At 37.3% G+C, this 27,437-nt stretch overlaps 1 protein-coding gene across 2 annotated transcripts in view; it reads right to left on the reverse strand.

The window, feature by feature from the left end:
* Ppp6c (protein phosphatase 6 catalytic subunit) overlaps positions 1-27,437 on the reverse strand; it is a 43,413-nt gene that overhangs the window by 12,227 nt on the left and 3,749 nt on the right. For both annotated transcript variants that reach the window (XM_003470777.4, XM_063227558.1), the window contains exon 2: positions 3,877-3,972. In XM_003470777.4, the coding sequence (XP_003470825.1) occupies positions 3,877-3,972 (96 nt within the window). The remainder of the gene's footprint in view (positions 1-3,876; positions 3,973-27,437) is intronic.

A 27,437-nucleotide genomic window follows, 5' to 3' on the forward strand; every position in this document is an offset into this window, starting at 1 on the left:
ATGGTATCACATCATTTATAACAAAAGAAATAACCCTCATGATTAATCGCAAACAGTGACCTACCAACTCAAGACTTTATACATTTGTGAATAATAATTATGATGAAAACTATGCAGCAAAAGGGAAAATAAGTTTTATGGTACACAAAACTAACATAACCACACAATTTTACTATGTAAAACAAGTGAGTATAGAACCAAGCATAGTGGTACATGCCTGTAATCCCAGCACTCTGCCGAGACAGGAGATTTCTAGTCCAATGACAGCCTGGGGTAAAAGTTCCAGGCTGACCTTGAGTACATGGTGAGCCTCTGTCTCAAAACACCAAATCAATGGTGGCGCATGCCTGCAATCCCAGCAAACTACCATGAATTCAAGGCTGGCTTGGGCTATATAGTGAATTCAAGACCAGCCAACACTACATAGCAAGACCCTATCTCAAAAAGAAAAGAAAAGAAAAATTCACCAGCATCTCTTATACCTCAAGTGAATTATCATTAACATTGGTCATTTGGAAAGTTGACATGATTATTTGCTTATGTATACTGAAAAACTCCTATTGATTAACATCACTAGCATCAGAAAAATGAAAGTATCAAAAACTGTCACATGGCAGTGGGACTCAAAGTTTCAAAAATTATAATTTTTCATTCATAAATTGAAATAATAGTACTTTCAACAAATACCATTGTTATCTTTGAAATAACTATCTATTTCCTGCACTTCTGTAAAAATGGTTGTCAACTAGTCAAATCAGCATAACCACAGTTATCATCCATTGTCTCAAATAAAATACTGTTTATTAAGAAAAAAGGGCTGGAAAAGGTAGCAAGCCACAAGGCAACCAACATGTACAAGTTTAGCTTGCACACGAAGTACTAAACAATCATATATGGAGACAAAATTTTGAGTCACAGTCACTGAGTACCAAATTCAAAGACTTTCATACCAGTACCAAAGTATGACTAGAAAGTATATGGAAGATTCATACAAAAAATGTCTACAGACTAGTGAGAGAAGGATCAACCAAAGGAAATCAGTACAAGATTATAAAGGACAATTCACAAATGTAGGAATCCAGAGCTAAAAAAAACAGGAATCCTTACTAATCAGGAAAATGAAAATTATATTTTAAAACAAGATACCACTTCATGCCCTGTACTGATGACATTTTAGTAATTTGTCCACATACTACATAGGGTGAGATGAAGAGTTCTGTGAACTCTCATACATTTCTGTTGGGAATATTAACTGTTACAGCTCTGAAAGCCATCATATGATATATCCCTACAAGTGAAGGTGACCAAACTTAATGGCCTAGATAGATATGCACAGGAAATTCTCACATATGTACGCAGGATAATGTATGCACAAATGTTCTTGCAACTCTGAAACAGAAAAAAAGTGCTAAAAATTAAATAAATAAGCAAGCAGCTACATTAGCTCATGACTCAAAAAGGTACATACTTTTCCTTGAGTAAATCATTTTTCCTCAGTGTACAACAAATATGTGCTATGTATGTATACAATATTTCTCATTCTATTACACAAAAGTGGTACCAACAGTCTTACCCTCTACTGCTTTTTTTCTTTTCTTTTCTTTTTTTTTTTTTTTTTTGCCACCTGTGGGGTCTGTGGGCTCACCTGTGTGCTTGCTGAAGGGCGGTATATGAGCTCCTCCTGCCTAGATAACACTGTTTCCCTGCTCCTCAGCACTGCATACTCACCAATTTGTCCATTCATACACAAAACTGAATCTTCCCAAGGGAAAGAACTGTGCAAATTCCAAAGCATTTCTCTTACATTTGATTTAATCAGTCCCATGGCCCGGATTAACAATTATTTTTACGAGCCATGTATAAGAGAAACAATGTTTACAGTTGGGTAATAGTTTTAAATTAACATGTGCAAAAGGAACCCAAATGAATTTCAAATTTCAATTCTGTGTTTTAGTGGCAATTTAAGTTTGGGGTAATTCTTTAGTTTGTTAATCTCATTCTTTACAAAATGATTTTTTCTTACAGGATGCTCAAAACAATTTGACAGAAAATATGTGAAAAGTTGCATTATTCAAAAAAAAAAAAAGAAAAAAGAAAAGTTGCATTATTGACAACATAAATATTAAGAATTGTACACTATATTGAAGATATATAATATGGAAATATTTGAGGCTGTCTTTTGACTGTCTCTGACTTTAATTCATACATTGAAAAGTCCTTGGTAACACAAGTAACCTCTAAATTTTAATTTTAAAAACAGGAAATACACTACTCATATACCTATACTTATGGTAGCAAAACATAAATGTTCATTATAGGGGCTGGGGATTTAGCTCAACGGCATAAGCACCTGCCTTGCAAGCAGGCGGTCATGAGTTCGATCCCCGGTACTAAAAAATGTTTATTATGGTTTTGGAGAGAAGTGTTATGTACACTTAAAAAGAGAGACAGAACTTTTTTTTTTTTTTTGTCTTTTTTGTTTTTATCAGTACCAGGGATTGAACTCACAACTGCCTGCCTGCAAGGTAGGCGCTCATGCCGTTGAGCTAAATCCCCAGCCCCGAGAGACAAAACTTTAATAGGTAAAAGACGACATAATGGGGCCTCCACTTAACAGCAAATGATGTGCAGAAGTCAGATTTATTATAACCTCACCATCCAGAAATAAGCAGAGTGGGGAGCAGAAAAAAACCATTGTTATGTAGGCAAAACAGGACTTTATTAATGAAGCTGTCCCCATCAAGGCCAATATAGATACATTTCTGCTCTGTTACATACTCATCTTCAAGGCAAAGAAATCACAAAGTATTTAAGACCACTGACTCTCTAAATACTTCATTGCTCACAATGTATTCTTGCCATATGGCCCTAACTACATCGCACCCAAAGAGTAGACTATGAATGCTCTCTTCAGCTTTTATTCCAAGTGGAAAACATTCTACAAATACACATAAGGTTCCCAACTAAGTAAACCCTGAGAGTAGAGTCTAATAGTAAGGTGCACTCTTCCTGTGCCTGCTTGGAAATTCTTTGTTTTTTTTGACAGTCTCAGTATGCAGTTCAGGATCGCCTTAAACTCACTATGTGGCCCAGGCTTGAACTCATGGCTATTCTCCAGCTGAAGTCTCTCAAGTGCTGAGATTACAGGTGTGCACCACCACACCCAGCTGGAAATTCTTATAAACAAACAAAATCTCAGCAGATAAAAATATGAGCTAACTTTTTTTATCTTATTATTTCAGTGACTGCCATGAAACTATGCAAAATTTTACTTTTTGGAGATCTTTGTTATTCTCAATTTCCCAGAAGAAATGAAAAAATTTCAGCAATATATGACATGAATAAACCATACAGAAATGAGTAGAATGAACAGAATAAAAGTATTTAAAACCAAATTTAACAAGCCAGAGAGCTAATCAGATTCCAGGAGCCTACATGCAACAAGGTCTCAATAAAAGTAGCTGACAAGAAACTCATGAATATTTCACTTTCAAATACCCCCTACTTGTCCAAAGTAGCTCTCTGTCATCTCTCTCCCTCCTTTCCCTTACCTTAAAATAAATCATTTTCTTTTATTAAAAAAATCCTACTAATCAGAATTACTATCTTCCACCACTAACAAAATCCCTCCCCATTCCATAAAATAGTAATTTAGCATCCTACTCGCTGCACAAGTGTAATTTCAACAAACTCCATAAATAATTTGATCACCACTTTTACTCACTAAAATAGTAAACCAGGAATCATTAGTATTACAAAAATGGAGGCAACTTAATTAGGTATATTTATCTGCTGTCATTCTTTTAATTCTGCAGCACAAGTAGAAACAAAGCCTGTGGAAAGTATAGAACCTATAAACCCTTTATGAAATGTTACCTGTCCATGTATGTCCCCACATACTGTCACTGGGGTTGACACTGGCTGAACATTGGATTCCTCCAAGAGAAGATCACAAACATAGTCACACAGCCGCTGAAAGAAGAAAAAATAAACATAAATTTTTACTATAAAATTAAAGTTCAGGGCCAAATACAAAAAACATTCAACACAAAGACATAGTCAGAAAGATCAAGAGTTAGGAACAACACGAAGGATTTTGGTAACAAAAACAAAGACAAAAAAACGAGGGATTCTGGTGATGGAACTGCCATGTATCTGGGACACAGGGCAGGATACATGAGCCCACAAATGTAAAAAAATTACATTAAACTAAAAATTTAATTCCAAAATCATAAATCTAAGGCATGCGTGGAGGCACGCAACTGTAACCCCAGCTCTTGGGAGGCTGAGACAGGAGGATCACTGCAAGTTTGAGACCTGTCTGGGTTACAAAATGAGCTCAAGGCCAGCCTGAACTGTAAAGCAAGACTCTATCTCAAAAAGATCAAACTTACATATATATTTGCAAATATGAACTGCAAACATGAATATATCTGAACAAGATTATGAATTGTATCAGTATCAACATCCAGGCTGTGGTATTCTATTAGGATAATATAAACTGTTACTAGTGTAGGAAACTGGGTAAATGACACGTGGAATCTCTCAATATTTTTCTACAACTGCACATAAATACACAATTATTTAAAAATAAATAAGTTACTTACAATTAACTAAAATATGCGAATCTAAAATTGAGGCTGGGTGTTACAGCATACCTGGAATCTTATCAATTGGGAGGCTGAGGTAGGTGGATTGTGTGGTTTATTTTTTAATTACTATTTTGTAAGCCAGTGTCTTGAAACCTGGTATGGTGGTATACAACTGTAACCCCAGCACTTGGAAGGCTGAGCAGAAAGACTGCCACGAGTTCAAGGCCAGCCTGGGCTACATAGTGAATTCAAGGCACTCTAAACTATACAGCAAGATCCTGTATTTAAAAACAAAACAAAATAAGATCTCACTATGTTCAGGCTGGTGTTGCACTCACTGTGTAACACAAGGTGGACTCCAGCTCCCAGCAATCATCCAGCTCAGCCTTTGGAATTCTGGAATTACAAGTGTGTGCCATCATCCTCAACTCAGATCTCATATTTGAGAGTGACCAGGGTGACACTCACAGCCAACATGGACTACATAGTGAGACCCAACCTCAAAAACTGAAAAGCAGGGCCTAGGATTTGGCTTAGCAGTGTAAGTACCTGCTTGGTGGGCATGAGGTTATGAGTTTGATTCCCAGTACCAAAAAAAAAAAAAAAAAAAAAAAAAATGAAATGTAGTAAACAACAAAATTGAGAAGTCACTCCCCTTTTAAAAAAGAACTCTATACATATTTGTATTTTAAAAAGATTTCTCTTCTGACACACTTAAATCAAAAGCTTTCTGAGAACAAAGGTTTCTCAACAATGCTCAGAAGTATACACCTTTCCAGAGACAGAGATAGGGCAACAGAGGAGAACCTTTGGGCCATGTAAGCCTAATTTTTACTATACCCAGCAGCCTACTAGAGATTATGATATGTCTCCCAAGAAAGGAGAAGTTAAACTAACAAGCATAATTAAAATATTTAAATATTTTTTTAAATTTTATTTAAGGAGAAAAAGAAAAAAAAGCAGAGAAAAGGTACAAGTTATACAGATTTACAGAAAAAAATAAACAGTAGGAAATCACTAGTTAATGGATTACATTTTGTCATCTTAGAAATAATTGTTCAAGTTACAAAATTAAAGCTTATAAAGTGGACATTCCAACAGTGAGACTGCAAACAGTTCTGTTCAATGATCCAATAAAACTCAGTAATATCATTATCTATCTTATATACTTAAATACACATGCAGTTATATCGTTTAGAGCACTTTCTTTTCCTCTCTTTTGTACAATGACAATTACACATTTTGGGTTTTGTTGCTCCCACAGTTCTTATTACTTTTTTGGAAGAGAATAGAACCAAATGTGACATAACAGAACAGTCAGTCAAATCAAAAGGGTGGATGTAACAGATAATGTAAAAGCATAATACTAGGTGATCAACAATGGTTACAATAATGCCTCCCGCTATCTCTAATAGAATTGCCTATATCATTAGTTATAATAAAATTTGAACCAAACAGTAAAGAACAAAACCAACAAAACCAAAACACTGGAGACATTACAGGTCTTCAAAAGTAGATAATAGTCAACCAGCATGGGCGTCATAATGAATCCCACTATCTTCACAGCTGTTGCCTAAACTTTCGAACCTGGTACTATCAAGCAAAACAGAATAGAGGAACATCAGTCAAAACAAGATGGTGAGAGCAACACAGGGCTTTAAATCAAGATAATGGAAAGTCAAAATGGGTTACTATAATATATCCTGCTATTTTTAAATTTATTTTTCCCTTAATTAAAAGGATAAAAAAGTAAATAATAAAATGGAGATTGAGTTAAAAGAGGGCATAACAGAAAATCAGTGCAGATCAAAACATAACCATTTAAGCAAAATAGTGTTTCACCACAAGATTATCCCGACATAAAAGTAGTTACCATATTGTCTCTTTCCTTGAAATCTTTGAGTATAACTTCGTATACTGTAGCATCAAATATATCAAAACAATGTAAAACCATTGAAGAGAAGGACAGTATTACAGGGTGATTTAGAATCAATTAAGAAAATGAACAATGGTTTCTGTATAATCTCCTTGTCTATAAAAGGTTTTGCTTATACTATCATATATAATAAAATTCAGTAAGATACCACCTGTTTAGACCAATCGAGACAGAAGAACAAAAGCTTGATGAGACTTCAAAACAAGATGATACTAAATCAGTATTACCTCTTAAGATGTCATTTTCTCCAAAATAGCTGTTCCTATCATCCAATCTTCTCTGCCTCATTTCTGTTGAGCTCTTTTTCTGTCGTTTGTTGTCAGTTTGTCTTCTTCATTTTGTTTTCTGCTCCATTCATTGTGGCCTCCTGCCACTACTGCTGGATTTTTCGTATTTTTCTTTTTTAGAATATCTTGCAATATTCTCTGTAGAGTTGAATTGGTGGTTGCATATCCCCCTAGTTCCTCTTTATCCTGGAAGCACCTTGTTTTTCCATCAATTTCCAGGGATAGTTGTGCAGGATATATAAATCTTGGCTGGAGATTATTATCTTTCAAAGCTTGAATTATTTCCCCCCACGCTCTTCGTGATTTGATGGTTTGTGCCGAGAAGTCTGCTGTAATTGTGATGGATGTTCCCTTGTAAGTGATCTGTTTCTTGTCTCTGACGGCTTTTAGTATTCTGTTCTTATACTGGATTTTTGGAATTTTGATTATTATATGCCTGGGTGTTGCTCTGTTTCGGTTGTAGGTGGCTGGGGTCCTGTATGCTTCATACAACTGAATATCTTTACCTTTTGCTAAATTAGGAAAATTGTCCTGGATTATTTCTGTGAGTAGCTTTTGTAGTTCATTTGTTTGTGTCCCTACTTCTTCTTTTATGTTCTTAATTCTTAAGTTATAGACCCTCTCATCATCTTCTAGTCTTTGTATTATTGCTGTTTGTTTTCTTGTTATTTTTAAGAACTTTTTCATTTCATGCTCCCATATTACAACTCTGCCCTCCAGTTCAGATAATCTGTCCTTAGTTTCTTTCAAGCTGTTATGCCAGTTTTGGATAGACTTTTTAGTTTCCTGGTAGTCTCTTTGAACCTGATCCACGTATTCTATGCTTTCTCTATTTTCTCCATTAAACAATTCTCCCCTCTTTTTCTGTTCTTCTATTCCACCATCTGTTTTTTCTTGGGCGGTGCTTAGCATTTTTGCTTATGTCTAGCTTCAGGTCATTAATAACTTCATTCCTGAACTTGTGTATGAGGCTCTCGAGATAGCGCTTTATGTCTATTGGTGCTCTGTCTTGCTGTTGTCTCTTTCTCAGGATTGGGGGCCGAGGACCTTTTCTTGTTGCTGCCTCTTCCCATATTCTTTGTTCCTTATATATGCAAGCGTATATAGGAGGCCCAGGTTCCTTCCCTGTCAGCCACAGTCTGATTGAATTGCGCCAGCTAGGTATTCCCACCCACTGTAGCGCACCAGGAAGTTGCAGACCAGGCAGCCTATGCGGGGTCCGCCACTCCAGGTCAATCTACCTTCAGGAGCTGGGACCTGGGCTGTGCTAGCCTACTGGATCTCAGCCAGCAGCGTCACGTGGGCTAGGCACTGCTCACCAATCCCGCTTGAGAGGGGGATACATGACTGAAGTCACTGCAGCGCCCTGTTCCCGCAAGTCTGCCCAGTCCCAGAATGTTCTCTGTTGGAATCTCCTGGACCATGGCAGAGTCCCAGTTTTCCCTCACTCACCGGTGGTGGATGCATGGCTCCCCGCCAGTCCCGCTCTCAACTCCATTCACCAATTCCCGTTCTCAGAGCTTCCGCTCGTCTCTCTCCCTGCCGAGCCGATGCAGACGCAGCCGCGGGGGCGGGAAACCCAAATTGCGGCTTCCAATGGCGCTGGCTCCAGCTTCCACGCTGAGGCTTTATCTGTTCCTGTTATAGCAAGAGGATTGCATTCCCAGTTGGTTTCTCTCAGCCCAGTTCGTTCTTGGGTCACCGGGGCATATCTCCTCCTGCTTATGATTCCTTACTCAGCACCATTCCTGAATTCTAAGATGGGTGTTTCAGAGAGTCTCCGTAGCTGCTGCTATCTGTCCGCCATGTTCTCCCGGAAGTCAAAATATTTAAATATTAACAAAGGAATCTAAATCCTATAATCTCTTTAATATATGAGAAACAGATTTTTACATTTTAACACTTTATAAGAAGCAAGAATAGGGGCTGGGGATTTAGCTCAGGGGCATAAACACCTGCCTTGCAAACAGGCAGTCGTGAGTTCAATCCCCGGTACCAATGAAAAGGAAAAAGACAAAAAAAAAAAAAAAAAAAAAGGAAGCAAGCACAGAAAACTTACAATAGGGAGGGCAGAAGGAAAAAAAAACAGCTCAAAAGAAAGTTAGGTACAGACTTCCGGAAGAGCATGGCAGATAGATAGCAGCAGCTACGGAGGTGCTCTGAGATACCCTGCTTAAAATCCAGGAATGGTGCAGTTCGGGGAGTCCTAAGCAAGGGGAGATACACCCTGCTGACCCAGGAATTAACTAAGTGAAGAGAAACCAACTGGAAACCCAATCCTAGTGCTATACAGGAACAGATAAAATCTCAGCGCGGAAGCTAAAACCCACGCCACTGGAAGCCATGATTTGAATTTCCTGCTGACACTGCTGGGTCCAAATCTGCAGGGCAGCGAGAGAGATGCGCGAAAGCTCTGAGAGCGGGAATCTGCGAACAGAGTTGAGAGTGGGACTAGCAGGGAGCCCGACATCGACTTGCGGTGAGTGAGCAGAACGGGGATCCTTTCATAGAGTAGGAGGCTCCAGCAAAGGACATACTGGGACCGGGCAGACGTGCTGGAACAGGGCACTGCATTGACAATAGTCACATATTCCTCTCTCAAGCAGGATTGGTGGGGAGTACCTGGCCTGCGTGACACCGCTGACTAAGACCCAACAGGCTAGCCCATCCAGGTCCCAACGCCTGGAAGTGCACCCTAGCAGTGAAGCCTTCTGTAGGTTGACCTGGAGGGGCGGGCCCAGCAGAGGCTGCCCAGGTCTGTGTCTCCCTAGTACACTGCAGTGGGAGGGAACACCTAGTCAGCACAATTCAAATAAACTGTAATAAAAAAAAAAGAGAGAAAAATTGGGCCTCCTACATTTGCTTGTATGGAAGGAACAAAAGGTATGGGAAGAGGAAGCAACAAGAAAGGGTCCTCAGTCCCCAATCCTGAGAACACTGATCCAGGAAAGAGAAATGCAAAGGAAAACAGAAACACGCAATATCAGACATGGCACCAATAGACATAAAGCGCTATCTCTGGAGCCTCATAGATGAGTTTAAAAATGAAGTATTTAATGAAATAAAGCAAGATAAAAGTAGAATAGTGAGGGAAATGCTAAGCACCGCCCAAGAAAAAACAGATGGTGGAATAGAAGAACAGAAAATAAGGGGAGAATTGTTTGATGGAGAAAATAGAGAAAACACAAAATATGTAAAGCAGGTTCAAAGAGATTACCAGGAAACTAAAAACTCTATCGAAAGCTGGCATAACAGCTTGAAACAAACTAAGGATAGATTATGTGAATTGGAGGGCAGATATGTAATATGGGAGCATGAAATGAAAAACTTCTTTAAAATAACAAGAAAACAAACAGCAATAATACAAAGGCTAGAAGATGGTAAGAGGATCTATAACTTAAGAATTAAGAACATAAAAGAAGAAGTAGGGACACAAACAAATGGACTACAAAAACTATTCACAGAAATAATTCAAGAGAATTTCCCTAATTTAGCAAAAGGTAAAGATACTCAGATGTATGAGGCATACAGGACCCCAGCCACCTACAACTCAAACAGAGCTACACCCAGGCATATAATAATCAAAATTCCAAAAATCCAATATAAGAACAGAATACTAAAAGCCGTCAGAGACAAGAAACAGATCACTTACAAGGGAACATCCATCACAATTACAGCAGACTTCTCGGCACAAACCATCAAATCACAAAGAGCGTGGGGTGATATAATTCAAGCTTTGAAAGACAATAACCTCCAGCCAAGATTGATGTATCCTGCACAACTGTCCCTAGAAATTGATGGAAAAACAAGGTGCTTCCAGGATAAAGAGGAAGTAGGAGAATTTGCAACCACCAATTCAACTCTACAGAAAATACTGCAGGATATTCTAAAAAAGGAAAATACCAAGACTTCAGAAACAGTGGCAGAGAGGCCACAATGAATGGAGCAGCAAGCGCAATGAAGAAGACAAACTGACAACAAACGACAGAAAAAGAGCTCAACAGAAATGAGGCAGAGAAGATTGGATGGTAGGAACAGCTATTTTGGAGAAAACAAGACATCATAATAGCTAGTGCTGATTTAGTATCATCTTGCTTTGAAGTCCCATCAAGCTTTTATTCTTCTGTCTTCATTGGTCTTAACAAGTTGTATTTTATTATATTTTATTATATGTGATAATATAAGCAAAAACTTTTATAGACAAGGACATTATACAAAAACCATTGTTCATGTTCTGATAGTTGGTTCTAAATACCCTGTAATAATGTCATTCTCTTGAATGGTTTTACATTGTCTTGATATGTTTGGTGCTACAGTATATGAAGTTATACTCAAAGATTTCAAGGAAAGAGACACTATGGTAACTACTTTTATGTCAGGATATCTTGTGGTGAAACGTTATTTTGCTTAAATGGTTATGCTTTGCCCTGCGCTGTTTTGTTGTTATGCCCTCTTTTACCTCAGTCTCCTTTTTTTAAAAATTATTTTATTTTTATCATTTTAATTAAGAGAAAAATAAATAGCAGGATACATTATACCACTTTGATTTCCTATTAACTTGATTTGAAACCCTGTATAGCCCTCATCATCTTGCTTTGACTGATTTTCCTCTATTTTGCTTTGCTTGATAGTACCAAGTTCGAAAGTATAGGCAACAACTATAAAGACAATAAGATTCATTATGACGCCCATTCCATTTGACTATTATCTTCTTTTAAAGTCCTGTAATGTCTCCAATGTTTTGGTTTTATTCTTTACTGTTTTGTTCAATTTTATTATAACTGATGATATAGGCAATTCTTTTTAAGATAGCAAGAGGCAATATGGTAACCTTTGTTGATCACCTTGTATTTTGTTTTTACATTATCCTTTTACGTCCATCGTTTTGATTTGACTGACTCTGTTCTGTTATGTCACATTTGGTTTTACTCTCTTCAAAAAAAAGTAATTAGAACTGTGAGAGTAATAAAACCCAAAATGCGTAATTGTCATTGTACAAAAGAAAGGAAAAGAAAGTGCTCTAAAGAATATAACTGTATATATATTTAAGTGTATAAGATAGATAACCATATTACTGAGTTTTGTTGGATCATTGAACAAAACTGTTTCCAGACTCACTGTTTGAAAGTCCACTTTATATGCTTTAATTTTGTAACTTGAACAACAATTTCTAAGATATGTAATCTATTAACTAGTGATTTCCTATTGTTTATTTTTTCTGAAATTCTGTGTAAGTTGTACCCTTTTTCTGTTTTTTTCTTTTTTTCTTTTTCTCCTTAAATTAAAAAAAAGAAAGAAAGAAAGAAAGAAAGTTAGGTACAGTGAAACATAAACTCTGCTACTTTGGAAGCTGAAACAGGAAGACTCCAAGTTCCAGTCTAGGCAATTTAGTGAGATTGTTTTTCAAAATTTTAAAAAGGGGGGGTTGGGGCTGCATCTCAGTGTAGGGCTCTAGGTTTAGTGTTCAGCACCAAAAAAGAAAAAAGAAGCAGGAAGAGATAACAAGGGCAACAAGCTATTTCCTAAATATTAGACAGCAAAACAGCAAATGTCAAAATAAAATCTTTGTTTTATTCTGATAAATTCTTGATCATCAAATAGCAACTCAAAGACAAGGTCTTCCTTTTGGCTTGCTGCCCTTATAATCTCAAATCCCACAATCCCTAGATGCTTTAACAAAACAATGCAAGGTTCTACCACATAACATATCCATCCCCCTAATGGTAACAGACACTGTTCTGAATGTCTACCTTGGTAACAAAATGGCCTTAGGTTTTTTTGTTGTTGTTGTTATAAAATTCTGGTTTGCATTAAACATCAACTATGCCAAAATCTCCTGTGATAAACAGGACGCTAAGATTGGGACTCACAAAGAGTAAGGCTACAAAACTAGTGAATCTTATAACAAATCTAGAATTCAGGTTTCCTAGTTTTTCCACAATAGTATCTTGAATATTTAATGGTTCCATGCAACAAATAATTACTGAGTGCTTAATATGTTTTTTCTGGACCCACAAAAATCACAATGATCAAAATAGACTAAAATCTCTATTTTAAAGGGCTTACATTATAATGGAAAAAATAAAATGTAACCAGGTACAGTGGCCCACGTTTATGATCCCAGTTACTCCAAAGGTCAAGGCAGGAGGATTGCAAATTTGTTTTGTTCTGTTCTGCTTTGTTTTTTGAGACAGGGTCTCACTATGTAACCCAGGTTGGTCTCAAACTCAGTGATCCTCCTGCCTCAGCTTCCTGAGTATCAGGATTACAGGTGTGTACCACCACACTGAGCAGAATCACAAATTTGAAGCAAACCTAAGTAACTTATATAAAGACCCTTACCCCAAAATTTTAAAAGGGTTATGGACAGAGTTCAGAACCATGAGTACCCCAGAGTTCAATCCCTAGTACCACAAAAGACAAAACGAAAAGAGAGGAAAAAAAGAGAGGGGAAGAGAAAAGAGAAGGAAGAAAGAGGAGGAAAAGGAGGAGAAGGAAGAACCAAAGAAAGAGGGACAGGAAAAGGAAGAAGGAAAAAATATATGCAGAAAGGAGTAGCAGCAGCAGTAATAGCAGTAAAAGGTGTAGAAAACTAAAGCACTAGAAGAAGGATAAGGAGTTGGGGGTAAAAGCCAGGTGTTGATATTTTAAATACGGAGAACACAAAGGGTTTGCAGAATCTGGACAAAGTGACTTTTGAGCAAAATCTAAAGCAGGTACGTTTGTGGACCACAACAGTGCAGGCAGAGGACACTTAGTAATAAAAACCCCAACCTGAAATATGATTGGTGTTTGACAAAAAAACTAAGGTTAATGTGGTTACAAAGAATAAACTGAATAAGGTTTTGAAGTATACAAGAGCATTACAGGTTTGGTTAGGTTGTTGGAGTGAATATAAGAATCTGGGATTCTACTGAGTGTCATGGGAAGCCATCAAAAGGTCCTAAGGAGAAAACTGACATGATCTTTATTCTGCTGTGCTGAAAATCTACTGGGGAGAGGGGAAGGCAAGGGTTGCTGGAATAGGTTAGGGACAAAAGCAGAGTAAGGAAACCTCAATGGCTTGTACAATTATCTAGATAAAAGCTAATACTTGGCAGGCACAGCGGCAGACACCTATAATCCCAGCACTCAGGTGGCTAAGGCAGGAGTATCATCATGAATTCAAGGCCAGCCTAGCTATCTAGTGAACTCAAAGCCAGCCTCAACTGCATGGTGAGACCCTGTCTCAAGCTAAGGTTAATACTGGCTTGGACTAAAATACTGAAAATAGGAAATGGGATAAGCAGGAAGATCCAAATGTTTTTCTAAATATAGTACTGCAAGATTCATGACTAAACTGGATACAGAGTGTCAAAAGATAGTAAGGAATCAAGGAGTAACTCAAGCTTTCTGGCTTAAGCAATTATAAGAATGGAAAGAGGCATTAGTTAGTTCCAAGGGTCTAAAGGAAAGTGGTATTTTGCTTTATCCACTTTTTTTTTTTTTAATCGGTACCAGGGATCGAACTCATGACCACGTGCTTGCAAGGCAGGCACTTACGCCACTGAGCTAAATCCCTAGCCCATTTTATCCACTTTTAAATACAGCAAAATCAAACAGAAAGTACAGAGCTCCTATATGCTCCTTGCCCCCATGGATAATAGCAAGTCTCCCTACTATCAATATCCGGACCCAGCCAGGTGTGGTGGCACATGCCTATAATCCCAGCACTCAGGAGGATTAGTCCAAGTATAAGGCTACCTTGAACTACATAGGGAGAGCCTGCCCCCAAAAAAGAAAAAAAGTCCAGCACCTAATTTGTTGTAACTAGTGGCTCTGCACTGATGCCCCATTATTGATAATTTATGTTAGAATTCATTCTTGATAGTGCATTCTGTAAGTTTTGACAAATGTATAATGATATATTTTATGTGTGTGTGTGTGTGTGTGTGTGTGTGTGTGTATCATACAATATCGTGTGGAGTAGTTTAATTGCCCTGACTGCCCTGTACATCCTTTGTGCTTTAGCAATTTATTTTTAAGTCTTTTCAACCTCTGGAAAACCACGGATGTTTTTACTGCTTCCATGGTTTTAACTTTTCCACACATCAGTATACTTGGAACTTGGTATTACACATATTCAGTCTTATCAGCGGTTTGTTTGTGGGCTGGGGTTTGTACCCAGGGGTGCTCTGTCACTGAGCTATACCCCTAGCACCTTTTACTTTCTCAAACGGGATCTCACTAAATTGTTTATAGACTGGCCTCAAACTCGTGACCCCTGTCTCACTCTATTAAGTGGCTGGGATTACAGGCATGTGCCACCATACCCAGTTTCAGACTGGCATCTCTTACTGAATTATATGCATTTTAAGATTCCTCTATGCCTCTTTATAAGTTTGATACCTTATTTCTTTTAAGCACTGAATAATATCCTATTGTCTGGATATATCAGTTTCTTTGCCCATTTACCTACAAAAGAAACATCTTGGTTGCTTTTAATTTTTGGCAATTACAAACAAAGCTACTCCAAGCATCTTTCACAGGTTTATGTGTATAGGTAAGTTTTCAATTCATTTACCTAAATACCAAAGAATAAAATTGCTGGATCATATGTAAGACTATGTTTAGTTTGGTAAGAAACTTCCAAACTGCCTTCCAAAGACGCTACACCACTTCGCATTCACACCAGCAATGAGTGAGAGCTGAAGCTGCTCTACAAGTAGATCAGCATTTGATGATCAGGGTTCAGACTTGGACATTCTAATAGCACTCTACCATTGAGCTACACCTACAGCCCCAAATTCTTTATTTCTTTAACCTGCAAAATGTATTAACACAAAAAGAATCTCAGAGCTGGGCCTAGTGGCACATGCCTGTAATTTCAGCACACTGGCAGGTTTAGGCAGAGAGTTTAAGCCCAGCCTGGGCAATTTAGCAACTTAGCAAGAACCTGACTCAAAAAATACTATAAAATAAAAATAAAGGGCTGGGACTATAACTCAGTGTACAGGCTCTCTGTTAAATCCCTAATAATATACACAAGTGTGCATGTTTGTATAAACATGCACAGATACATACACAGAGAAAATATTATCTATTACAAGTAATAATAATCTAATGACAATCACTTAATTCAGTCCTTGTAGATAGCTATTTTTCCAGTAAAGATTAGTGCTGTACAATATTCTGTATAACATTAGCTCTGTGATATTTGTCGTTATTGTTTTTTAAATTTTTATTATTTTTACCATAATAAACATTCAAAGTTTACAGTTTATTATTAGCATTCTCACCACTCACTCCCACCTATCTCAAAAGTAATTCCAAGGAAAAACTATACAGAGGGCTGGGGATTTAGCTCAGCGGCATAAGCACTTGCCTTGTAAGCAGACAGTCGTGAGTTCGATCCCCGGTACCAATAAAAAGGAAAAAGACAAAAAAAAAAAAAAAAAAAGAAAAACTATACCAGGCATTAATGAATAGTTCTATGCTTGGCCTATTTTTTTTTTTTTTTAGAGGAGAATAAAGCCTAACAATACAAAATAGAATAAAGCCAATCAAAACAAAGCAGTGAAAGTGGTATAGAACTTCAGAACAGGACAACAGGTTATCCACAGTGGCTACCATAATATACCTTGTTATCTTCACAAAGTTGTCCATTTCCTCAGACATAGTAAAATCAGATAAACAAAACAGAATAAACCCAATAAAACAGAGCATTGAATAAAACAAAACAATAAATCAAAACAAAACAAAACAAAACAAAAACCAATGAGAACAATACTAGGTTTCAAAAACAAGACAGAAAGAAACTCTCTGTATTTGGTATATTGCATTACTGTCATCCTTCCACTAGATACTCAGATTACCAGCCTTAGTCCTGCAAAGTTAATCAAACAATAGAAGCATTTAGCTGTTTTTGTACCTTGCTTGCTATCAACTCAGCCTGTCCTCTGAACCAGGTGGCTGCTTACGGGGTGGGTGGGCGTGGGGAGTTTCTTGATAGCATCTGTTGGCTCAGAAAAATAACCTGGCTTCTCTCTTCCTGGGCCCCACCTGTTTTGCATGCTTACAGGAAGACTGAACTAGCTTCTTGATGGGCTCCCACAGACCCAGCATGGCCTCTGCTGACTCATGGGAAAAGCAAACTTGCTTCTCTCTTCCTGGGCCCCACATAGCCTGCTGGTTGGCATATTTTTTTTTTTAAATAGTTTTAGTTTTTATCACCATAACCTTTTATTTTGCTAAAATAAAAAGCACTGCTTTTCTGTAGAATAGTTTCATAAAACCAATTAATACTAATACTTCCAATTTTTTTATAATACGTAATTTTCGAAATTAAAACAAGGCTAAGACAGGATTGTTACAAGTTTGAGACCAGTCTGGGCTACAAAGTGAGCTCAAGGCCTGCCTGAACTGCATAGTGAGACCCTGTCTCAAAAAGACCAAAAAAAAAAAAAAAAAAGAAAGAAATTAAAACAACATGTTTTAAAGTACCTATCCAATATCCACCTTCCTTAGGCATGTCTCGCTCAAAATCTTCAAAATTTTTCAAGCACACTCACTAAACCTCCTCAAAGAATTGTATCAAGGGATCTGCAGAAGTGCTTTGCTGTGGTGTGCAGGAGTAGGTAGTCTTCTGTTTCCAAGACTTTTCCCTATATTCCCTATATTGCCTGCATGTTACTAGTTAGCTGTTCCATATATACATAATACCTTTTAGATATCACACCCCATTTGTTTGTTTTCCTTTTGTGGGAAAGGGAGTGAACCTAAAACCTTGCATGAATTAGGCAAGAGCTGTACACATACGCCTAGCCCTTTTGTTTTTCCAAGACAGATCTCACTAAATTCTCCAAGCAGGCCTCAAACTTGCGATCCTGCCTCAGTTTCCTGCCATAGCCAGTCAGAGTGGACATCTTTTAATACAATTATAATATTTTTCAATTAACAAACTCTTCAACACAAGGCTCCAAAGAACCTTCACAGTATCTCCTGGAGAGAAAAGTTCTACATTTCCTGCAATGTTGATCAGAAAAGTTCTACATTTCCTACAAGGTTGATCTCTCAAAATAAATAAATGTGAGGGCTGTACTGTGAACATCTCTATAAAGATCAACTGTTAAAATATTAAAAATAAAAATATTAAACAAATAAGAAGCTCATGAATTAAATCCTCTAGAGATGCCTGTCCTCACTCTGCATGGTATTTCCCTATTTCAATTTGCTTTTCTCCAAATAATACTTTAATGTCATGCCATCAATCTGTAGCGACATATTTCCACTATAGGATAAATTGTATAGACTACAAACAAGGTACACAGGATATTGAAATTAAATAGTATGTTTCAATAAGCACCCAAGCAAGCAGCTCCCCTCCCTGGTGATTGAAAGAACTACTATTGTGATAATAACGAGATATACTGTGATACCCATTACTGTTATCCCAGTAACCTGCTGTGAAGTTCTGTGGTGATTTCACTACACTGTCTCAGTTGGCTTTATTCTGTCTTGTTCTGTTGTATTTTACTACCTTCAAAACAAAAATTTAAAAAAAATACGCACCCAGGGGAGATATGCCTCAGTTTCTCTATCAGAGATAGAAGTCATTTCCCTAAGAAGCTTGTTTTTTTTAACCAGACTCTGTACATTTTTCTTTTTAATTAAACAGCAACTACATTTGTAGGCTCCTGAAAAATTTAGCGTCTACTCTTTGAGAAGTACTCTGGCCAGGTGTGGTGGTACAAATCTGAAATCTCAGCAATCTGGGAGGCTAAGGCAGGAATAACAAGTTTGAGCTCAGCCTGGACCATTAGCAATTTAGTTAAGACTTGTCTCAAAACTTAAAAAAAAAAAAAAAACCTAAGGATGTAGCTCAGTTTGAAGACCCTGGTTTCAATCCCCAGTACAGGGCCAGGGGAGGGTTCATCACAGCTTTTATTTTACGTACTGTTACTCTTACTGCTGGCTCCATCTTGGTTTTCCACCTGTATTTTTTTGATGCATTTTTTTTAATGTAACTTATATTGCTTACACCAAATGCATCTATAAACCACTCTATATCATTTTTGTAACAAAGTGAGTTATTTAATAGTATTTTGAAACTAATCACAACACAGAATCCTGAGTGGCTCCATGATTTCCATATATCAATGTGCTGGAATTTGTACCCACATGTGTCTGGCTCTCTCACCTCAATAATGCCTCCTGAACAGCAAGTCCTGCCTAGGGATTGGTTTACACTCTCAGTGCTGACTTGAAAGTAACAGTGGACCATAACTTGAAGAACAATTCTGTGAAACCTCGTTAATCTCAAACGTTGGGTATCTGGAGACACATGTAAACCTATTTAGGCAGCACCCTTCACCTAGAGCCCATGCATGTTAAACACAGTGAAATTACAGCTGCTCCTTACAAATGTCACTTCTGCAAATCCCAACTGAGGATTTTCTTATGTCTCTAAACCAAAGCCATGGTTTCTCATCTCTTTAATTAGGCAGTAGCTTACAAGTTTGTATCAAACACACATAAAAATTAAAAAGTCCCTAAACACAGTGGGTACGTTCCTGTAACCTGAGCTACTCAGGAGGCTAAAGCATTTAGAGACATTGTATTAAAAAAAAGAAAGAAAGAAAAAGAAAAAGGAAAATAAGGTTAGGCAGGGAATGTAAATGTAGCTAACTGGTAGAGCATTTGCCTAACACTCAAATGGTTCAATTCCAATGCACACCACCCCAGAAATCTATCCTTTAAAATGTTTTTAAAACATCAGCATAATAAATATTTCCAACTCTTCAACTATTAATTATTATGTACTAAGAATTTACACTCTTCTAATCATTTTTAAATTTATCATAGGTTGTTTTGCCCAACAGTTTCTCTACTGTGCCAAAGAAAGTTGAGTGAACTGGTCATGGTGTAATTCTAGCACTCAAGACCTGTAATCCTAGCATTTGGGAGCCTGAGGCAGGAGGATCACTACAAATTTGAGGCCAGTCTGGGCTACACAATGAGTTCAAGACTACCAGGGACTATATAACAAGACTCTGTCTCCAAAAAAAAGAAAGAAAGGAACAAAGTTTGGAGCATATTGCACAATCAGTAAACATTTGTTGACTAACTGCCCTGTGTATCCAACAGTCCATTAGACATCTCTAACTCACTGTCATAAATTCAAAGAACATTCAATTCAACATGGCCAAAACCAAACTCCCCGCACTCTTTAAGTTACAGAACCCACTAAGTAATTCTTGCCAGAAACTAAGATTATACACTAAACACTCCTCTCCTTCATAACTTACATCTAATCTGTCAACAGATGTTTCCACAGAGTTTTCATTCTCTTCCCAACACAATCACCCATGATCTGACCTCTGCCTATCTTCTGAGTACCATCTCCCACCACATAACCACTTTAAGCTCTCAGAACAAGCAGTGTTCTTTCAGATGACTATCTACCACTGACGATGGTATTTATTCTGCTTGGATGTTTTTGTCTTTCCAAATTTGTCTACTTCACCTCTGCTCATCTTCCCACTGTTGCTTCTCTGTGAAACTATCTCTGGCTCAAGTTTGCTGCTTTTCTAGTGCCTGTCTACACCCTTGGTAGCCTCTACCTAACTGTGTGATGATCATTTGTTTACCTCTATCTTCTTTACTATATTGAAGTGTCAACCAAAGACACAGAAAAATATCTAAATCTACCCCTGGCCCTCACAGGCAAAACTAGGGGACTCAAGATGTTAAAGAAATGTTTGTTATACAGCAATATACAGTTTCAGTTAACAAATCTTTACTGATTACCACATACCCATTAGTGTCCTAAAACTGGAAAATACAAAAATAAACAAGGAATGATCCTGCCCCATAAGCTTGCAGTCTAATGACACAGACAGACAGATAGGCAACCATGTAAGATAGAATAGTATAGGGTCAAGGATTTAGCTCAGCGACCCAAGTGCCTGCCTGGCAAGTGCAAGGTTGTGGGTTCGATCACTGGTACCAAAAAAAAGATAGAATAGTATTAAGCGGTAAGACTGAGCCATAAAGTGCTACAGACCAAAGCAATACAACCTAAATACGAAAGAACAAGAATTATTAAACAGCAAATAAATTCATTTACATACCCTGTTTAGTCACTGCAAAAATCACTTAATCTTCACCCGTCATAGTTCTAACATCTGCTCTATCACAAGGACTATGTAAACGACAGAAAGGACAAGAAAAGTGCTCTGAAAACTATAAGCAGCTATGCAAATATTAGCATTGCTCATTGCTTCTGACTGGGAAATCCAGGAGCCCTGCATGGAAGTAGCACCTGAGCTAAACCTTAGAAAGAGGTATTCTAGAAAAAATGTACCATAGTTATGAATGGGAACCCTGCTAGCTTGCTTGCCTTTCTCTTTTCACCTTCTTTCCCTCCCTCTCTCTCTTTTTCTTCTCATCTTCACTCCCTTTCATGCACACACTGGCTTGCTCACGCTCTCTCTCTCTCTTGCTGTCTGTCTGTCTCTTGTCTGTCTGTCTCTCTCTCTCTCTCTCTCTCTCTCTCTCTCTCTGGTGCTAAAGATCAAACTCAGGTTGTACATGCCAAGCATGTGGTCTCCCATCGAGCTACATCCCCAGACCTTATTCCAGAATTTCTTTATGGAACTCTCCAACATTCCCATCTCTTAACTATAAAATTTTCCCAAGAATCTGCAAATTCTCCTAATCTCTAAAGGCCTGGGTAGCACTTGCTGGCCAAGCATATCATAAAAGAATTCTGGAGAATTCTTTTACCTAACCAAACTTTAGTATAACTTTGGAGTCCATAGAGAGACTCAGAACCTTTTTCAATACTTTCTGTCTAGGAAGACCATCTGTTTTATCTATCCTCTTTGCAACACAAACAGGCACTGTGACGTTCCAGGGTAAGTTTCAAAGAGTTTATTTTACCTGTGTGACCAGAGTGTCTTGGATCTATAGGGTCTTATGTAGTAGAGGCTGGCTTTGAACTCATGGCAAGCCCCACACATCAGCCTCTCAAATGCTAGGATTCTAGGAGAATGCCACCATGCTCTGACTATTTTTTAATTGTTTTGGCTTGTAAGGCTTGTTTTGCTTTTTTTTTTTTTTTTTTTTTTTTTTGACTCAAGATTTCACTATAGGGGTTGGGGATTTAGCTCAGCGGCATAAGCGCCTGCCTTGCAAGCAGGCAGTCATGAGTTCGATCCCCAGTACAGATAAAAAAGAAAAAAGACAAAAAAAAAAAAAAAAGATTTCACTATATAGTGCAGACTGTCCTTGAACTCAATTATACAGCCCAAGCTGGCCTCAAATTCATAGCCATCCTCCTGCCTCAGCCTCCCATCACAGCTGGCATCTAACCACTTTTGACCTTAAAAATGATGTAATTGTGCAAAGTAAATAATCCAGAAAAGAAATGCCAGAAATTAAAGATTTTACAGAAATTAAAAGATTTTACATGAAAACACTCACTTTAGTCCTGAGAGAAAACAAACTAACAAACAATAGCAGCAACTAAGCAACTTGACTCTTTCAAGTCATTGAGTACAATGTGTCGGAATCAACTACAAAGAACATTTTATGTATAATAAAAAAACGAAGGCCATGAGTTTAGCTCAGTGCTTGCTTGCCAAGCATAAGGTCATCAGTTCAATCCCTACCCCCCCCAAATAAATATTTTAAAAAGCTCTCAATCAAATAAATAAAGTCTAGGTAGGAGCTGGACATATGGCCAGCACTATGGAGACTGACTCAGGAAAATCAACCTGAATTTAAGACCAGCCTGGGCTACATAATGAGTTCAAGGCTAGCTTGAACTACATAGTGAGACTCTGTCTCAAAAAATCAAAAGTAAAATAAAATAAAAGTGTATAAATCATTAAGAAACAAAACTGCAGGAAAACAAGATTCTTGGGGCCAGAGTGCCTAATTTCGAATCTACTCAGTAGGACTCTGGAAAGTTACTTTGTGCTTCAATTACCTGCCTGTAAAATGGTGCATATATATGTATTCAACTCACTGTTATAACGAGCATTTAAAATGATTTAATATTAGCTAGTCACAATGGCTGACATCTATAATCCCAGCTAGTGGGGAGGCTGAGGCAGGAGGATTGCAAACCTGAAGTCAGCTTGGGCAACTTAGTAGGATCTTGCGTCAAAATTTAAAAAAAAAAGTGGGGGCTGGGGATTTAGCTCAGCGGCATAAGTACCTGCCTTGCAAGCAGTCAGTCATGAGTTCGATTGCCAGTACCAATAAAAATGAAAAAGACCAAAAAAAAAAAAGCAGAGAAAGTAGCTCTGTGGAAGGGCACTTGCCTCAAGAGTGTGAAACTTCTGGGTGTGATCCCTGCATATCACGGGTACACAACACACATACACACACACACACACACACACACACACACACAATTATGCTATATAAATACTGAGAAATAGGTAAAAGAAACAGATGAGCAGCAGAGCATGGTGCCATACCCAATAATCCCAGCACTTAAGAAACAGAAGCAGGAGGATCAAGAGTTTGAGATTAGCTTGGACACATAGCAAGATCCTGTCTCAAAAGAAACAAAACAAACCAGATTAAGCAGAAGCAAAGTAGGGAAGTACAAAGCATGTCAGAAACATGTGGTCTAATATATATTATTAAGAAAGTAAAAACACTATCCCAGTACTCAGGAGGCTGAGGCAGGAGGATTGTCATGAGTTTGATGCCAGCCTGGGCTACAAAAGCAAGTTCAAGGACAGCCTGCACTATATAGCAAGACCCTATCTCAAAACAAAAACAAATAAATGAATAAATAAAACAAAGTAAAAAGAACAATGATGTAGAAGATGTATATAAAAAAGCTGGCTATGAATCATCTTTAAAAGGTTATCGATTACATCAGAAAGAGCTCTTTTCAGCGAGTCTTTCTAAATGAGTTCTGGCTATCATAGATTGCTAGACACCCTCAGGCAGATCAGACTACAGAGCTCAGTTTTTTGGTAAAATGAGAAGTTACCAAATTAGAAAAGTCTAATTCTCAGTTCTGAAACGCTAAGGAAGGGACTGGGGGCTCAATAGAGACTTGCATTACTTCATATAATATATATAGTCACAAATGGCTATTGATCATCTGAAATGCAAATAGTCCAAAAGCCGTAAATGTAAAATATATGCCATATTTCAAAGTTGGTACTAAAAGGGCAAAATACTACATTAATAATTTTATATAGGACTGTGGGTATAGCTCAGTAGTAAACCACTTACTATGCACAAGATCCCAGATTTAATCTCCAGCATCACACATATACAAAATTAAATATAGTAATAATTTTATGTTAACTTCATACTAAATCTGAGTTAAGTAAAATGTCAGTAAAATTAATGTCTATCTTATCTACTTTTATTATTTTTTTTTTGTCTTTTTCCTTTTTATCGGTACCAGGGATCGAACTCACGACTGCCTGCTTGCAAGGCAAGCGCTTATGCTGCTGAGCTAAATCTCCAGCCCCCTATCTTATCTACTTTTTAAAAAATGGCAATTAGGGGCTGGGGATTTAGCTCAGTGGCATAAGCGCATGCCTGGCAAGCACGAGGTCGTGAGTTCAATCCCTGGTACCACAAAAAAAAAAAAGGCAATTAGAAAATGTGAAGCTGACACATATGAGCATTGCATTGATACCAGCCAGCACCTCTGAATATTTTCAGAAGACACTGAAGAATGTGATTCTGAGACCTAAGAGACAAAATACTCAATATTACTGAAAAAGTCCCTGTACAAAGTAACAGTAGTACCCTAACTATTGTTCTGTTTTGCTCTCTGTACCTGAATATTCAATGGAGGAATTGGTGATGTACCTCACTGGTACAGCTTAGCATGGAAGAGGCCCTGTGTTTCATCTCCTGCACCAAAAACAGACAAATAAATGCAAAACCTAACAACTCAAACAAAATAGGAGAGCTTGCTGCATACAAGAGTCTATAAAATCAGACAGCAGCTGAAGTAGGTAGAAAAGCCTGATTATCATATCAGAAAAGAAGAGAATTCTCTTTTTTTTTTTTTTTTTTTTTTGTCTTTTTCCTTTTCATCGGTACTGGGGATCAAACTCACGACTGCCTGCTTGCAAGGCAGGAGCTAAATCCTCAGCCCCCACAAGAATTCTCTTTAAGAAGGTATTTCAGACAAAAGCAAAACTCTGCAAAGAAAGTAGTCTCACATGAAAACTAAAAAAAAAAAAAAAAAAAAAAAAGAAACTAATTTTTTAAAAATTAAGAAACACAAAATAAGGGGGAAAAAAAGCCTGACATGGTGGTGTACACTTGTACTCCCAGGACCCTGGAAAGATGAGGCAGGGTGCTAGCAATTTTATAAGGGAACTTTAACTGTTTTCCACTCATATATTTCATTTTTTTCCCTCAAAACAGGTAATTCAATCTAGTGATTTGCCCATTTCCAATTCAGCTGTAGAGAAGCTATGATCAGATCTAGAAATATGCATTTATTTCTGATCTAATACTCTAACTTACAATCTATTTAAAATACAGGCAAATTTCTATCTTTTGTAGCAGAACAAATCTTTTCCATTATGTTCAATTAAGTAGTCTCAATTATCTCTTCTTTCTCTGAAAGAATATTTTATTTTGGCTTTAAAGTCTTAGAAAAGGTACTCCTGAAATACTTTCTTGGCCTGTCTATTTTTAGTTCAGACTTTGTGCCAAGGAACAGAAACAAAATTAAATTTCTTTAAATACACAAGAGGCAAGCAGCATAAGCAAATTAATCTGAAAAAGAAAAATTTACAGAAGGAAAGCCTTTACTTAAAAAAAATCCAGAATTCTTCTTAGTGTTTACCCAAAAGATTAGGGGAAAGTTTACTGAGATGCAGATATAAGCTAAGACATTCAGATGTGTTTCAAAAGGAAGAAGTTCAATAAACTGTATTTCTTGTTGGGCATGGTAGTATACAACAGTAATTCCAGCACTCAGGAGGCAGAGACAGAACTGCTGCAAGTTCAAGGCCAGCTTGGACTACACAGTGAGCTCGGGGCCAGCCTGGGCTACATAGTGAGCTCAAGGCTAGCCTGAACTACTTAGTGAGACCCTATCTCCAACAAATAAACAAACAAACACCCAAAACTACATTTCCTTAAGAGGGAAAATGTAATGCTTGTCAAAAAAGTTTAGAGAAAGTCCCACTGATTATTGTTCAAATAAGTTAAGAAGTGTCCAATGTCAAGTTAATATCAAGACACATTTTTGTAAGAAACATTTTACTGTACATTAATTATAAACACAAAGCATAGGACAGCTTACACACAACAACAAAAAAAAAGAAAACCACGGCAATTCACAAATGTGCAATAATCTACTTTATGAGATTAACAATGTTACCAAAAGAGGTCTTGCTTGTTGTTTATCCTGAGCATCACTTTGGCATCGCATTTGTTTACCTATGGACCATGCGGAGTATCACTTGGGCAGGTGTCATTTCAATCAGTAGATTCTTGTTTGCAGGAGATATGCCTGTATACCTATTATTTTGGGGGGTTTTTGTTTTTGTTGTTTTGTCTTTTTGAGACAGGGTCTCACTATGCAGTTCAGGCTGGCCTTGAGCTCACTTTGTAGCCAGGCTGATCTCGAACTTGCAAGGATTCTCCTGCCTCAGCTTCTTGAGTGTTGCAATTACAGGCGTGCAGCACCATGCTCAGCTTCATCTATTATTTGTTTTATACCAATTATTTTTTGGATAATTTTGTTTAGAACACTGTATTCACTTTTAATGTCTGCGTCTAGTAAAATCTAATAAATTCTGGGTTTTCTTTTTTACTAACTAATTGGTGTTTGTGAAAGAAACTACAATTTTGTGCTACAATCTATAAAAACTCTTATTGTAAGTACATTAGATATAATTTTTATGCTTCTCCAGAGCTCAGTGATATTCTTTTGTAATACAAAGTGGATACATGTGGGACTCTGAGACTGAATAGGAAGGAAGTGCCAAAAGATCTGCAAAAGAAAAAACTGAAAAAGGGAGAAATGTCATATCAGAAAGGAAAAATCTATCAAGTTGAAATATTATTTTGAAAGAAAAAAAAAAGAAAAATCTGTTATGCAATGGAAAAACAAAAAAAAGATGTGTCATTATCAACTAGTTCATAATATAGAAATGATAGAATTTGAAAGAAGAAATGAAACTAAAAAAATTTTAATAGTGGTCAATGATTATAATAATTCTATGGGTTATCTTTCATCATGCACTAAACTAAATTCAGAATGGACCAATGATCTAAATATTAAAACAGAAACACTGAATCTGCTGGAAGACAGAGTAGGTAAAACTCTTGAAAACACTGGTATACACAAAGACTTTTTGAACAAACTCCTGATTACATAGAAACTACCACAAAGAATCAACAACTGGGCTCTCATCATACTGAAAAGCTTTCGCACAGCAAGAGAATCACAGTGTGGAAGAAAAGGTTTGCTAGCTGCTTCTCAAGACAAAGGATTACTACCCAGAACATATAAAGAACTGAAAAAAATCAGTTCCTGCAGATTTACAGACCCAACCCAAAAACATGCATCTGAGATGAATACACACTTCTCAGAAGAAATACACACAGTAAATATATGAAAAAATGTGC

The sequence above is a fragment of the Cavia porcellus genome, unplaced genomic scaffold (assembly GCF_034190915.1).
Source record: "Cavia porcellus strain 051 isolate PalLab524CR breed Dunkin Hartley unplaced genomic scaffold, mCavPor4.1 scaffold_1, whole genome shotgun sequence".
Taxonomy (NCBI): Eukaryota; Metazoa; Chordata; class Mammalia; order Rodentia; family Caviidae; genus Cavia; species Cavia porcellus.